This window comes from Parasteatoda tepidariorum, chromosome 8, assembly GCF_043381705.1.
Source record: "Parasteatoda tepidariorum isolate YZ-2023 chromosome 8, CAS_Ptep_4.0, whole genome shotgun sequence".
NCBI classification, from domain to species: Eukaryota; Metazoa; Arthropoda; class Arachnida; order Araneae; family Theridiidae; genus Parasteatoda; species Parasteatoda tepidariorum.
In genome coordinates this window covers 64,992,238-65,009,389 of record NC_092211.1, presented here as the reverse complement: position 1 = coordinate 65,009,389, position 17,152 = coordinate 64,992,238, and the positions used below count along the sequence as shown (strand labels likewise).

Below are 17,152 nucleotides of genomic sequence, written 5' to 3'. Positions count from 1 at the left end.
TTCATAAAATTAAAAATAAAAAAAATACAAAATTCTTTTTTTTTAGTTTATGAATCACATTATACCAATAATAATGATATGCATGAGAAAAAATCATGTTTATTTGAAATTAGATGCATAGAAACTTCAATTAATTGTCATCATGCAAGTCAAAATGTCATTCCGTCACATATGGAATTGCCCTACTTTTAATATCAAAAAAATTCAATGCATTGTTAGTTTAGTAGAATAATTTTATATAAATGTCATATAATTGTTTCTGCTAGTCATATTTTATGTAGCAACATGAACAATATGTATTAAGTTTTTATCAAAACTTATGAATTAATTTTATGTATTAATTGGAACTAATAATTAAGTAATTATGATTTACTCAGAGTTTTCGAACAAAAACAACGATAAGGGGTTTATTTTCAAAATTTACTCATTTGAAGAAAATAGCATAACTACTGATGGTGGCTCGTATGTTAAAAATGTCTTTATCTTTTTCATTTATGTCACTGGGAAAGAAAAAATCAACAATATGTAACTAAACTGTTAAAATACTGAAAATATTTATATATGAGCTTTTAAAAGGTTTTATTAAAAGAATTTTTTGGGGAATTTTTTTAGTAGATTTCAGGAATTCATACTGGAATGCTGGAAAGTAACAACTTTTATTTCCTCGATTTTTTTTTCCCATGATAGTAAAGATCATATTTTAGCATAAAAAAATCAAGAGGGTGTTTTTTTAAATTTTTAATCAGTAAAAAAATCGGAAGTATTTATCCAAAATTAATCAAATAATTAATTATAATTTATAATTCATTATAATTTATAAATAATAATTACTTATAATTAAAAATTATTTATTTTTAATTAATAAAAATTTTATTATAATTAATATTCCAAATTAATGAATTAATTTTAATTTTTGTAAAGAATAATTTTTTTAAATAAAAATTTAAATACTTCATATTACTTGACTCTTCATAAGTTAAGTTCGGCACAGAGGTCAATCTTCTACTTTTACCTAACTTTTGTTTATTTATAGTTTAATCACCCAAATAATGAATTGCATGTTTCTTAATCGAGATAATTGCATGCTTCTATAATGAAATTATTTCAAAAATAAGGCAAGATAAAGAGAACAAAACAAGCATTTATATATATTTTTATTTTCTCAAATTGAAGAAGAAAACACACACATACATACAACATTTAACAAGATATATATGTTTTATAGTTTTGTTCGTTGTAATGATATTTTATATGAAAAATAACAATTTTTCAAATTTCATGCATTTAAAAAATAACAATTGCATAGTTCTATGATATTAAAAAATATTAATTAATAAAAGTTTACAAAAATGCCGTGAATTAAGAAAAAGAAAAAAATATCTTTTAATTATAAGGGAGGTTTTTAGCTGTTACACAACTGTTCTCAACGACGAATTTTGGTGCATATAAATATACGTAAAGTGCTGAAAAAATTAATTTAATAAGTAATTAATTAAGTTGTGAAACATATTTTTCTGTAATTAATAAAAATATTTTTAATTTCATAAGAAATTTTTAAATTACCTAAAGTTTTCTAAGAATTTTTTTTAAACTTTTTTAAAAGAGAAACTTTCTTTTTCAATAAATGTGTGTCAAATTTTATTTTTGAAAATAGCTTTCCTACTGTTTTCTCTAATTGTAAAATATTAGCAAATCTTATGATTGAAATCTAAATTTTAGATAAATTAGGAACTTATTTTGTAAAATTATTTATCGCTGAAAAGAATTTATACACATCATATTTTATTCAAATTAAAAGTTTAACAAAAAATTAACAATTTCAACGAATGTGTTATAACAATTTAAAAAATGGACAATTCATAAGATCTTTTTTTTTTAAAAATTGATATTTACTGAAACTTTTTAAGATAAAAATCAGCATTATTAACTCATTGGCCGGTAATAATTTTTGGAAAATTTTAGACAAAATATAACATTTCTTAAAACGTAATTGTGAAGTTATCCAATATTAGAATGAAGAAAAAATTTTAAAAAAAATCTCAACTATAAACTATATAAATATTAAGAAACTGTCGTTGTGGTCAGGCTTTTTCTATAAAAATACCTATAAATATAGAGTCAATTTCTAGATAGTCAATTGATAAATTTAATTTATAGAGTCAATTATAACCTTTTAAAATGCAATACAAAAATTCAAACTGTTCTTTATTCATAAGCAATATCATTTTATGTGCTCAATCAGTCATAAAAATGATATAAAAGTTCAATAACATTTGCATAACTATTTAAATTCGTTGCTTATTATTAAAAAAAGTTTTTAAAAGAACTTCACTATTGATCTCATTTTGCAAATTAACGAAAAACAGTTTAAATAGTAAAGAATATTGAAATAACATGATTAAAGCTATTTTTAGTGCATGATAAGTGCATTTATATACCAATCAATAGGAAATTATATTTTTATGAACTCATTTGTTAAAAGTTTAACTAACAAGCAGTATTATTTTCCACATTTAAAGAATATTATATACAATAAAATATCACAACGATATAATAAGTTCAAGATGAATTGAAAAATATATCTACTCTATACCAATAAATATGCAAGATAAATATATTTAAAGAACAGCAAAAATACATTTATAAACATTTAAAAATTTCATAAGACATTGGAAGACGATGAAAGCTGCCAAATTCATTTAGGTAAAGAAGTTGTAGCTTCTAACAATCACGATAACTAGAGCTATGAAAATTTGTTAAAAAACATATAATAGGAAGCAAAAGCAACGTAAATACGTTTCAGTTCCCAATTTTTGGCGGCATTCAAAATCATAAAACTGAATTTAAGTATTGAATTTTTAATCAAAGACTTGTATAGGCATTTATTAACATACAAAGATTTGTGTGAAAAAGAAGTTTATTTCGAATATCACGTAAACTGCAAAACAATAGATTATTTGACGTGTGATGTTTGTAATTGCTATTTTATATTTCCCTTTAATTTCTTTTTTTTTTCAGTTGATAAATCATACACTCTTCTGCCATTTCAGTATATTTAAATTATTAAGTTTTTACCATAAGAACCATTATTACCATATGGACGAAAAAAGTTACAAAATGAATGCTTTAAATGCAGTATAATTTGTTCGTTTTTTTAATCAGAATTACGGTTATTTTTACCAAAATTGTCATTATTTACCATACAATACGGTAATTTTACCAGTTTTTTTTTCCTTGTAATCATCTTAAATTGGGATTTATATATCCTAATTAAATATGTAATTAGGGTTTATAAATTAATGATAAATAATTTGGATAGGATTAGCCACAACACTAGTACCCAAGTAAATTAACAGTCCTTGAATTATATCTAGGCTGATTTTGAATTTGTTGATTTGGCTGATTTTGAATAAATTTACCAGTTTTTTTCCTTGTAATCATCTTAAATTGGGATTTATATATCCTAATTAAATATGTAATTAGGATTTATAAATTAAGGATAAATAATTAGGATAGGATACGCCACAACACTAGTACCCAACTAAATTAACAGTCCTTGAATTATATCTAGGCTGATTTTGAATTTGTTGATTTGGCTGATTTTGAATAATTTTACCAGTTTTTTTCCCTTTTAATCATCTTAAATTGAGATTTATATCTCCTAATTAAATATGTAATTAGGATTTATAAATTAAGGATAAATAATTAGGGTAGGATAAGCCACAACACTGATAGCCAAGTAAATTAACAGTCTTGAATTATATCTAGGCTAATTTTGAATTATATTTTGGTTTTATTGCTAGAATTATGTTTTTTTTTACCAGAACTTACATTAGCATACAATAAGTTAATTTTACCAGAATTTTTTTCTCCAGGTACATATGTTTTTTTTGAAATTTCAATTTAAAATTAATTAATATAACAAGTATCTAAATATCTTTGCTCCCTATTATAGTAATAGAAACAGTAAGCTAAATCCCTAGTTCATTATCTTCTACATTACGATATCATATGTAGTAAAAATTTTGAATCTGCTAATTTTTTACTACACACCATCAGGGAAAGGAGTTACGGAGTATCTTTAGTTCGCTTTACGATAACACCTTCCAATTTTTTCTTGAAACACCTCAGTGCTAATTCTTCTAAAATGAAGAGTTTATTCTCACTCAAAAATCTAGGAAATGTAGGTCTTGATAACAAATCTCATTCATTTGTGCCAACGAAATTAAACATTTCAATATAAAATTTTAATAATTTTTTTTTCTCTATATTTTTCAAAACAACTGTAAGATATGTTTATATATTGTAGATAAAAAAAAATGCAGATATGTTTATATGATATTATATTATTAATTTAAAATTATTTATTTGTTTTATTTTATTTAATAAGAAAATAATAAGTCCAAGTTGAAATTAATATTCTTCTTAGTGGATCCAAGATGAAAATACACTACTTTACTAGTAAAGGCGTATTATCCCTTTAAAAGAAAATTTTCATCAAACAGATTTTTCATACTTTTTTCAATATTTTGTATTAATTTATGTGAAAATAAATGAAAAACATTATATTCAGCATTTTGATAATTTAAGGTTATGAAATACAACATGAAACACTGACGTCTTTTTCTGCGCTAACGATAAAATCTTCCAAACATGGCTCACTTCCAAACAATAATTTTTCAAATTTCCACTTATATTTAAACCTAAATAAACAGTTACTCGTCAAAGAAGTTTTTTTAAGTTAAAAAATCAATTGTTGATACATTTTTGAATATGAATTTAAAAAAAATTCTAACTACTCTTTTTCATATTTTAGTAGAAATATAATTCCGATAATCTAACAGAATTTTTCAGCAATTATTAGACTGTTTTTTTTTACAATCAAAAAATAATAAAATACATTTTTTCTTGTAATAAGAGCATCAGAAAAAAACATTCATAAAATGGACACCGGTGTCCTATTTGCGTCATAGGGTTGAAGTCCTATGCCATTTGACGCATTTGCAGTTATTCCTTTTCAATTCATAGTTACATGCTCAATTCTCAGTTTTCAATCGTAGCTTTTATCAATTCACAATATAAATGTCAACTGACTACTTCACAAGTTTTTTTAAATGTTTGATTTTTGAACATTTAAAAATAATGCTCACTAGTGAAAGTGCATATTAAGGATAGGGCTAAGCGCATACTCAATTAACTTGGAGAAAAAAAAATGCTTCGTTTTTAACCCTTTGAAGGTAGTTGAAAATACAACATACATAGAAAATGTATCCCTGACGCACACTTGAATGAATACACATATGTAAAATATAAATTACATATCTATCACAGGTTAATTGACGGATATATATGCATGATATATAGTTATAATTAAGTAGAAAAAGTTTTCGTTACAAGAAGTACACTTTACAATTAAATAAATATAGATATACGTAATTGACACGTAACAGAGATATAGTACTCTAAACAAAGTACTCTCTTTACAAAACGTCTTCAATCTATGATATCTTCTTTAGGCCCTTCTTGTTCTTCTTTGGATATGGCCCATACTGCGTAAATAATGTAAATAATTAAAAAAAATCTTTCATATTAAACTAATTATTTCATATTAAACTGATAGAAATTTCTAAGAAAATGGTTAAATAACCATTTATTTCACCATATTCAAGCAAAATAGTCAAATAACCATAACTAAGATGGCATTCAAACTGTTAAATGTGTGAAAAACCGTTTATAACCAAATACGGTTAAGCAACCAGAATTTTATTGCACCAACTAGGCCCACATGATGAAGCCACTTAGTTCCTTGCAGCTGAGTACATATTACTATAGCCGAGGGAGCTAATCTGTCAATTTCATAACCGGCAGAACGTAGGTTCGAGTACAATCGTTGACACCACAATAATTCCTCCGTCCCCTTCTACACATGAAAAGTGCCCAGTATCCTGTACTCTTCAATTTGTGATCCTGGACTATTAGAATACGATACTCTCAATTTCGCATAGATTGCAGCACCATAAAAGTGCTTGAGAGAAAAAAAAGTCTTGTTTTTCCATGTTAGTTGAAGCTGGTTTAGGAACCGTATAATTTTCTATTCATGGTTTGTTAACCTTACTACTTGTAAACGGTTTCAAAACCGTAAACGTAAAAAATGCTCTTTACAATAAACTTTATGGTTAATTGGATGATCAAACTGCTGCCGGTTATTTTATTGTAATTTTAGAATGAAAATTGCAATAGTGTAGGTTTTATATTGAACTATGTTTTAGCTAAAAAAATTTCAGTATCATATTTCATAAGACTTCATTTGATATTTATCATTTCATAAAAATTCATTTTTCTATTCTTACAGTACCTTTAAAATACATTTCAAAAATTTATTTTTTCAAAATATACTTACCAATAATAATGATAATTATAAATAGTCCAATGACGATTAAAATAGATAGCATCTGCAAAAAAGTATTAAAAAAATTAAAGATCAAATAATAAAAATTTAGATGAAATTAATTGATAACAAATGAAAAAAACTTGTTTTAATTTTAACAAGTTTAACGTCAATAAAAACCAATAAATCTCTATAAATTAAAAAAAAAGAAAAAGAAAAGAAATCCAATAATTCATTAATCTAAAATTGATTTTAAGTTAAGCAAAAAAAACTAGATTTAGTTTAAATATCTATAATAATTTAGTTATTACAAGCCCAATGCAGATCAATACACATCGATATATACATCGATCAATATGCAATATCGATGTAAAAAAATAAAAAAAGGAATCAATAAATTTTTTAAATCTATATTTTATTTTAATTTCATAAATGCAAAGATAATCTTATTATTTATAAAAATTTAAACCTTCATAATAATTTAAATATTTATACTGACTACCCTTAATATATCAATTCTTTTAACTCAAACTTTTAAACTACATTTTTTTCTCGACAGTTATTAGTTTTCTTTTCTATAATAAAAAGCCTTCTTTTCTGTGATAATGAAGCATATAGTTTACCAACTAAACAGTAACGCTGTTTAAAATATAAAACTCTTCAATTCCCCCCCCCAAAGCAAAATTGTCACACAACGTCTTTTTAAGCACATTTTTTTAAAAAAATTTTTAATTAATTAATTTGAATTTTAATTATTTTAAAAATAATTAATTTAAAAATTGTAAATTATTTTAAATTTTTTTTTAAAAAATTATACATTTAATCCTTTTTTGTGATAATGACTCATATAAATTTACTAGCTTCAAAGTAATGCATGTTAAAAGATAATCATCTTGAAATTTGTAAATAGAATTCGTGAATAGAGTTAGGAATAATTTATTTTAGACACAACTGAAAACAATTACTTATTTGATTCTTTTCTGACAGAATAACTCATACAGATTGACTAATTAAAACAATCATGCAGATCAAAACATGAAAATCTTGAGTTTTGCAAACTATATTTGTCATGCAGTTTTTACGATAAGGCTTTTTAGATACATTAAGAAATTGTTTATTTGGTCCTCGGAATGATTCCTATAGATTTACTAACTAAAAATAATTGAAAACTAAAACTTAAAACCTTTCAATTTTTTAAATGAAATTTATCATGCACTGTTTACAATTAAGCTTTTTAAGTACAATCAAAAATCATCTGTTTGGATCTCACAAAGATTCATAAAGATTTACTAACTAAAATTTAATGCAAGTTAAAACTTAAAACTCTTTAGCATTGCGACTTATATTTATCTTATATTTACAATTAAGATTTCTAGATACTCATGCTTTTTTAGATACTCAGCTTTTTAAAACTCATTAAAAAAATGGTCTATTTGGTCCTCAGAATGATTTACATAGGCTTACTAACTAAAACTTAATGCAAGTTAAAACTTAAAAGATTTCAAAGTTACAAATAATTTTTACCATACAGTGCTTACAACAAGGCTTTTTACATACATTAAAAAAATGCCTATTATGCCCTCAGAATGATTCACATAGATTTACTAGTTAAAACTTGATGCAAGTTAAAAGTCTTCAACATTGCAAATTAATTTCATCATGCAGTGTTTACAATAAGGCTTTTTATATACATTAAAAAAATTGTCTATTTGGTTCTCAGAATAATTCCTATAAATTTACTAACTAAAAATAATTGCAAATTAAAACTTAAATCCTTTTATTTTGCAAATTAAATTTATCATACAGTGTTTACAATGAAGCATTTTAGGTACATTAAAAAATTATCTATTTGGTTCTCAGAAAAATTTCATAAAGATTTACTAACTGAAAATTAATGCAAGTTAAAACTTATAAGTCTTCAACATTGCAAAATAATTTTATCTTACATTTACAATAAAGCTTTTCAGATACATTAGAAAGTTCTTTATTTAGTCCTCAGAATGATTCACGTAGATTTACTAACTAAAACTTAATGCATGTGTTAAAACTTAAAAGTCTTCAACATTGCAAATTAATTTTATCTTACATTTACAATAAAGCTTTTTAGATACATTAAAAAATTCTCTATTTAGTCCTCAGAATGATTCACGTAGATTTACTAACTAAAAATTAATGCATGTGTTAAAACTGAAAAGTCTTCAACATTACAAATTAATTTTATCTTGCATTTACAATAAAGCTTTTTAGATATATTAAAAAAATTGTCTTAGTACCCAGAATGATTCACATAGATTTACTAACTAAAACTTAATGCAAGTTAAAACTGAAAAGTCTTCAACATTGCAAATTAATTTTATCTTGCATTTACAATAAAGCTTTTTAGATGTCTTAAAAAAATTGTTTTAGTACCCAGAATGATTCACGTATATTTACTAACTAAAAATTAATGCATGTGTTAAAACTGAAAAGTCTTCAACATTGCAAATTAATTTTATCTTGCATTGACAATAAAGCTTTTTAGATATATTAAAAAAATTGTCTTAGTACCCAGAACGATTCACATAGATTTACTAACTAAAACTTAATGCAAGTTAAAACTTAAAAGTCTTCAACATTGCAAATTAATTTTATCATATAGTGTTCACAATAAGGCTTTATAGATACATTAAAAATTTGTCTATTTGGTCCGCAGAATGATTCATATAGATTTACTTATCAAAAATTAATGAGAGTTAAATTTTAAAAGTCTTCCATTTTTCAAATATCATGTAGTCAACAATTACAATAACGACGATAACGACGGAAATTTCAAACTTACATGATTAACCTGCATTACTTAATAATATTAAAAAGCCTTTTTAAGTATTTAGATAGAAAGAAATCAAATAGATCATGTATAACGATAAAATTAAAAACTCCATATTATAACGATAAGATTAACGATAAGATCATGTAACGACTATTTCATTTAAAAAAATAGTCGATCCCTTTCCGTGAGAATGATTTAGAAAGGTTTTTCAATTGATAAGTAATGCATGTTAAAAACTTAAATTTAAGTCTTAAATTTTGTATTCAAAATCTGCCACATAATGTTGACACTAAAAGTCTATTTAATTTGCTCGTTTTTTATATTTAATTTGATTACTTTTTGCTAGCTATAAAGTGTTCAATGTATAATGTATTTATAAGAATTTTATCATGTTTTGAAACAAAAACCTTAGAATAACTTACTTTACAATTCTTCCACCAATATTTCCTTTTTAGTTTACCGGTTTGCTTTCCAAATTCCGAAGCTTCATCGTTTAATGCATCTAGAAAAAAACACATATTTATAAATAAATTTGTATGAAAATTATGAGTTACAGTGTAAAAAATTCCAGAAAAAGCTGGCAACCGGAGTGCAGCATCCGTAAAAAACATTTTATCGTAAAATCCATTCTTTACCATAAAATTATATACCATTATTTTTACAGTGATATTTATTTACGTACTGTGATATTATAGTACTGTAAAAATTACAGTATATCAAATTTTTTTTTGTAAAATTTTACAGTAAAAATGGATTTTACGGTTAAAAATATTAGCACTCTGAATGCCAGTACTTTTTACTGTTATTAAATCTGGAATGTTTTACAGTGTAGCATTAAGAACGATTTTCACAAGTATAAGCTTATATTACATATAATGTTAACAAAAGCTTTCAATTTCTTTTTCTCCAGATAAATTATAAATTTTATACTTATAGTCCTCTGGTGTAAAACAAAATATTTTGTGAAAATTTTTAACGCTGTAAATTTTAACCCTCCGAGAATTGAGTAACTGGAGTAGAATTGTACGCAAAGCTTCCTGCTACGCGCTATTTTCCCATACAAAAACATAGAGAAACAATTTTTTTATGCAGGTAAGCTTCAAAAAAAAGCCAAGACTATTGCTCAGAGGGCTAATAAAAAATCTAAAAAAAAAAAAAAAAGAATACTAGAAATACTAGAAATTATACTAGAAATAATCAAGAAAAATCATGCCAACAATACTCAAAAATTTTTTTGCTTGTTTTTTTCTTTAAATGAAATGTATAAAAATACTGTTTTAATTTAAAAAAAAGCAAAATATTTGAAGAAAAAGAATCGATTTACAAGGTGTTCCATAATTGCTACTCTCATTACATATTTTTAAAATTCATGTCAGAAACGAAAACCTAAAGGCCTGTCTATTAAGTGTCTCAAACTAATATTTAAATAGAGAAAATATTCGATAAAAATTTGACGATACTTCATCGAGACCAATCTAGGTAAAAGTCGAAAACAATTCTTTGAAAACGCGATAATTTGTCAGATAAAACTGAAAAAATATCATATTTAGGTACTTTCCAGTTTCATCTTGCAAAGAAATTTCATCCGGCAATGGATTTTGGTTATTCCATCTTGCCATTTGATAAGAATATAACCTTCATGTAATTTCGATAACGCTTTTTTTCAATAAACTACTAACTTGCTGTATTAATGCGTATATTCTTAAAACTGTAGTAATTAAAAACAATTACTTAATTTTAAATAATATAATTTTATACGGCAAAATACAAAAACTACAAAATGCAAAAATAAAAAATCCGAGAAATCAACTTTCAAAAAGTTAGATATTTAAAATTCAATTTTTCAGGAACTATTCGACCAATTTAGTTAAAATTTTGTATTTTGCAAATTAAATCATTTGAAATGTTCAATTTCATATTCAACTCCTTACAATTCAGAAATTATTAGGCTTTACAATTCAAACAATTTTTCGATTATAGTTAAATGAAATAATAAAAAATAATAAATAATTATTGATAATTGGCTTTTGTACGGAATTATCTTTGAACAAATGAATTTTATAATTGAGTGCAAAAAAAAAGTTTTAATTCACTTATAAAGCTCTCGAAAAGAGAAATACGCAAAAAGTAAAATTAACGTTAAGTTGTCTAAACTTTTGAGCAATCTTCTGACCAAACTATGGGTACCATACTTCTTAGATTGTGGTAACCCCTTATGTATTGGAATTCAGAAATCATAATCCGTCGCAAATAAAGTATGTTTATTCAGAGGAAATATGTTTAACTGTCTGATTCCGTAACTTAAATTTCATCTACATTGATGAATTAACAAAGAGAAAAGAGGTACGTGAAAGTCTGGTTATTAAATAAAAAGTTATTCAGTATCTTTCTTTTATTTTTCCACGCACTGTACACATTTCATTTAGAAAAAAAAATCTGTAGGTATAGTTTTCCAACTATATTAAAACGCTCTTAAAATATAACAAAATACGAAATAAATAATAAAATCAAAATATCGAATACTTTTTAAAGTATATTGCTGTAATATATTGTCAGCCAAAAAGTGGACTAAAGTATTATATTTTATTTCACATCTCTATTTTAAAATCTTCAATGAAAAAAAAGTAATTTCTAAGCACACGTTTCCTTTTTATTATTAATTTATTTTATTATTAATTTATTTTATTATTAATTTATTTTATTATTAATTTATTTTCTTAACATTGGAACTTAAAACTAAAATTATGAAAAAATAGTGTCTTAAATAGCTTTTGAAAAAATGAAATTTTATGTGATTATAAATATGAATGAGAATCTGTTTAGATGTAATAAATTACCAGCACGATCATCCAAGTCCGATAGTTTTTCATCTCTTTGCAATATAAGATCAACATTTTTCTTTAAAATTCCCGTCACCTAAAACACAAATGAGCGATAAAGTATTTCATATTGTTTAAAATGTATTAAATTAAATTACATTTTTAAATTATATTTAGCACATTGTAAAAAAAATTGGTGTATAGTTGCCGCCTCTATTAATGTTGAGTTAAACTTAAAAATTTTATAATGCATGTAGCCAAACATTTTATTTACTTTTTCCTTTAGTGTTATTTATTTAATTATTATTTTTTTGTTTGATTGTGCACATTTTCATACTCATTATTCAAAACTAATATATGGCCTGATTGCAGAAACATTTAGTTTAAAAAGCAAGCACATGCTTAGTAATGTATTCGCACTAATTCTTTTAAACAATTATTATTTTATTAATTTTATATAATTTTTTGAACCGTAACTACAGTTCTGTATTTAGATTACTTCAACACCAAAAATGGTGGCTATATTACACCAGAATTTTTTACAGCGTACTATTTGACAAATATCTAAAAAATACTTTTGGCTATGCCAAGCAGAGCCTGATTATCGCCTAGGCTCAATAGACATGGGTCTAGGGCCCACAATTTCTGAGGGGCCTCGAAAATTAGTAAAAAGTTTAATAAAAGTTGGGCTAGCTTTGAGTTGGTTTAAGTATTAAATAAAAAAAACAGTGCTACAACAAACAGTATTAAATAAAAATCAGTAACTTGTAGCAAAAATCACTAACTTCAATTGTTTGTGGTCACCAAACTACTTTTATTTTGATATAGCATTGTTTTTGTTGTTTTATATTTTGCTTTAATTTATAGATACGTAAAATTTATCTCAGAAAAACAATCTTCAGTTGCCTGTTTTCAAAATTTCTCAGAATGTTTCTCTTGAATCATGCAGTTCAATAGATTCTTTTTCATTGTTAGGACTACTCTTCGGTTATTTAATTTCAAAATATCTTGTAAGGGGCCCGGAAAATTTGGTGGGCCTTGGGCCTGAATTTGTCTTGATCGGTCCCTGATGCCAAGTTAGATGAATTTAAAATTCTCATTTTAAGAATTACATTAACTACAAAATCGATACTTATAGCGTTTTATGGTATATAGTTTGAAGTATTATTATTTTATGCCTTACTTCTGCAATTTGAGCTCGTTGTTGTTCCATTCTCTTGTGTGCCACTTTGTGTTGTGGGTTTTCTTGCTGCATAGCAGGTTGGTTGTCATCGATCATTTCGTCATAGGTTCCACCGCCAGACCTTGAAAAAAAACTCCTATATTACATTTTATTAAATCTACAAAACTGATGTTCACTGATGGGCTATTAGCAACATTTTGGTCTTCTGGACATTCTTTTCTTATTATATTATATTGGTGGTAGATGGAAAAATCAGATAAAATTACCGTACTGTATGGTAATGATATTTCCGGTAAAAAAAACAACGACATAATTTTGGTTCATTAAACCAAAATATACGGTATTTAAATCAGTCATTTGATAGTTGTTTCATTCGTATAGCGTATTTCCTCTAAACAGTTTAGAGGAAATTCTTGTTTTCAAAATTATAGTTATTATTACTGCACATTTAGTAAAAACACAAAACTGTAAGAATACAAAACTGTATTCTTACCGAATAAATGTTTTTTTTTTGCAGTGCTCTAATCTAAGGTGTTATGATAAAATTATCAAATTTTACCACATTTACCATGGTTTAACTCATTATAAAATAATATTTTATTGTTAATTTTACCAACATCATTATCCCCAGATTTAAACAGCCAAATTAGCATTACATGGAATTAAAAAAAAACCACTTATTAGTCAAATTGCAAACAACAATTTAAAACGTTTTATTTCCGAAATTATCAATTTATCCATATTTTCTAAACATATTTTTTAACTTTACTTTTTTTAAATTTATTTTAATTCTTACTTTTAATAATTCTTGCTGAAGCTCTGTATTTATTACAGTTATAACAAATTTCTGCAATTTAAATTCTTTTAATATTAGTTTTAATGCTTATAAAGCAGATTACCAATATATGGAGTAAAGCAATTCTTAGTCTCTTTTACGAAATATAACATTTTAAAACATGCTGTCTTCCTACAATTATGAATTTATTTATAAAATCATATTTTGTGCCAGTTGTCCTCACTTTTTAATGTGCTATCAATGATTTAAATATAACATTTAATTTTTGTTATTGAATTGCTACTGCATTTAAAATCGTTATTAATAATTTAAATGTTACATCTAATTTAGAAGACACCACTTTTACTAAAAACAAAAATTTTATCAGTTCAAATTACAATTTGAAATTCTCAGATTGTTTAGGTTGCATTTTTTTAAAAAAAATTTCAAGTTCTAAAACACGAAAAATAAATCCCATGTTTCTAATGGATATATTTAAAGTAGCGCTTTTTAAAAGATTCAAAATATATGTATAAAACAAATCGATTTTTTTCCTGAGAATGTCTTATGAGTTCCTTTATCTTCTGAGTTGGGCTCAAAATAAAATGTCCATTTCTCATGGACAGTAATAAATTGAAAATATGTGCGATGTTAACAACATTTACAATGTAATTACAATGCAATTTACAATGTAACATTTCAAAATTTCAAAAAATGCATACATTACATAATTAAAATATACTAGGAAATTACGAAATTCTATATTAGTTTTCAATACTGTCTACGGTGAATTACAGAGATCTTGAAACTTCAAAGCTGTTTATTGACTTTGGGTCGAAAAGAGGCTTCGTTAAAGGTCAAAGATACTTTTCGTTCGTAACATAGTTATGAGCAAACTAAGCACAATTTATAAAAGTGAAACAAATATTTTGTTATTTTTATTTATTTTGTTACACAATTTATAAAAATGAAAAAAAAAATTTTTTTTAATTAAAATTCTATAATTTTGCCTTTTAGAAATAATTAAAAAGTATTTTTCCTTTTAAATAAATAATATTAATAAATCGGTTTTAAAATAAATATTTTTTAAAAAATAAAATAAAAGCTGTATCGTTATTGTTATAATCGCTTTTTATTTAACTTACGAATAATCATTTTTCAAAATGTTTGATTTTTTATTAAAACTTACTTTAAAAAGTTCTAAATATACTAATTTAAAATTTAATTCATTAAAAATCATACGGATTTTAATTGAAAGAAATTTCTATGTTTCAATCCTAAAAAGAAAAAAGTTACTTTTTTTAATTTTCAATCAAACTATTTTATTTCAAATAATAAATATAACCTTTATAAAATGGTACTAACTTTCAAATTTTTAAGTAGATTATTCTTTTTAAATTTTTAATATTATATTTTAATGACACACGTCAGTATGCTGGGGAAAATAACAGATATTTCGTCAAACTTTTATCTATCTTTTTAATATATCTCTTTTGTGTTTTTGATTCAAAACTACAGAATTTCTTAAAATTATACGATATTAAATTTGTAATATTTTGATTATGCAGAAATTGGGTAAAAAAAACGTATAAACTTTAATTTGAGATTGAAATGAATAAAAATTAAAATTCTACAATATGAAATTGCTTGTAATAGGGCATATTTAAAAGAATAGAATTTATCCGGAAATATGAAAATTTTAAAAAGAAATAAAAGGATATTAAAAAGTGACAGAAAAAAAGAACATTTTTGACATTTCAAATACCAAAACTATCATTAATGGAGAACACGTTTCATGAATTTTACATTTATTTTGATACCATATGTTAAAAATTTAATAAATCAAAATTTAAAAATACGACAGCTGTCGCTTTTAAATGAGGGAACTTACATTATCACTGCGAACTATGAAATTTTATCAAATAATTAAATTCTTAGAAATTAATTTAAAGCACTAGGCAAAGAGAAATTATCGTAGTAGAAATAAGTTCCTCTAACAGACCAAACGATATTCACCGCTTGTAACACGAACACGAAATCGATCGTGGCAGACGATAATGAGTCTACGTTTGAAAGGCTGATCTTCTAGAGCTGAGTGAGATGGTATGCAAAATATATTTCCAAAAGATGGGGAGTTCTACTTACATCTTTTGAGATTTCTCCTCCCGAGTTTTATTATAATCTTTCAGGTGAATCTCTAGGGGGTCAGGAAAGGATGTTGAAGAGTATGGACGGTGGGGATTCAAATCTTCAGATCAGGAGGGATGCGGGGATGATGAGAAGGAAAGGGGGGCATGCGCATATCCACACCGGTTAAAGGAACAAAACTGTCGCCACTTGTCTTGGTTTTGATGGATTTTTTCTCATATCCTTCGCATAGAATGTTGCTCTAAGATGTTAAAGTGTATAAAAGAATTGAGGTTTCCTTTTTAATAAGAAATACAGAAGGCGGAAAAAATAATAGAAACACTTTTATACTATTATACTTTTTAATATTTCTCAAGAAATACTTAAAGAATCGATTTATTACATCAGAAGTGTTTAGATCATGCGATTTGTCAGACTTGCCGATGAAGGTGAAAGCTTTTAGAGGTTTGAGGGGACGATAATAAATTAATAAATTACAAACGGAAAAATAGTGTTTTTGTACACCCTATGCCAAAAAATGTAGCAATAAATTTGTAACTTAAGACAAGTATATTGGTTATTATTTGTAACAATTGCACAAAATTTCGTAAACCTAACTTAAATGTTTATAGAGATATGACCATTTCTATAAAAAACTAATTTTTTAAAACTTACAAAATATTTAATAAAATTAAACAACATTTGTAAAAGCAATTTAAAACTAATTACAAAATATTTTCTTTAAAATTTGAAAAACATTCATTGAAAACTCTGCAATATACAAGTAATTAAAGTAGTTCTTTTATATTGCGTTGAGCGAAAAAAATTTAAACAATTTTTTTTTAATAATTTTGCAGTGAATCGTGTTCGGCAACTAATGAAAAAAAAATTCCGTTTTGAATATCTTAATAAAATTAAAAAATTTCCAGCAATTTTCTAAATAGCTTTTATACTTAAAAAATAAATTCTTTTAAAATGATAAGGGGTTTTCTACAAATATTATTTTGCATCATAAAGCAAAATTAAATAAAAAAAATTATATTACCTTACA

General features: G+C 24.7%; 1 protein-coding gene across 2 annotated transcripts; it reads right to left on the bottom strand.

The window, feature by feature from the left end:
• Positions 1-4,527: 4,527 nt before the first annotated feature.
• LOC107437381 (vesicle-associated membrane protein 3) lies at positions 4,528-16,276 on the bottom strand. Of its 2 annotated transcripts, none has more exons than XM_016049404.3 (6): positions 16,120-16,276; positions 13,200-13,320; positions 12,035-12,113; positions 9,620-9,699; positions 6,401-6,452; positions 4,528-5,549 (listed from the first exon to the last, which is right to left on the bottom strand). In XM_016049404.3, coding segments are annotated over exons 1-6 (390 nt in total). In that variant the 5' UTR covers positions 16,122-16,276; the 3' UTR covers positions 4,528-5,493. The 2 variants fall into 2 exon arrangements, with proteins under 2 accessions (XP_015904890.1, XP_071040235.1); XM_071184134.1 differs by lacking the exon at positions 16,120-16,276 and adding an exon at positions 15,866-16,001 and having other exon boundaries at positions 5,344-5,549.
• Between the last annotated feature and the right edge of the window lie 876 nt (positions 16,277-17,152).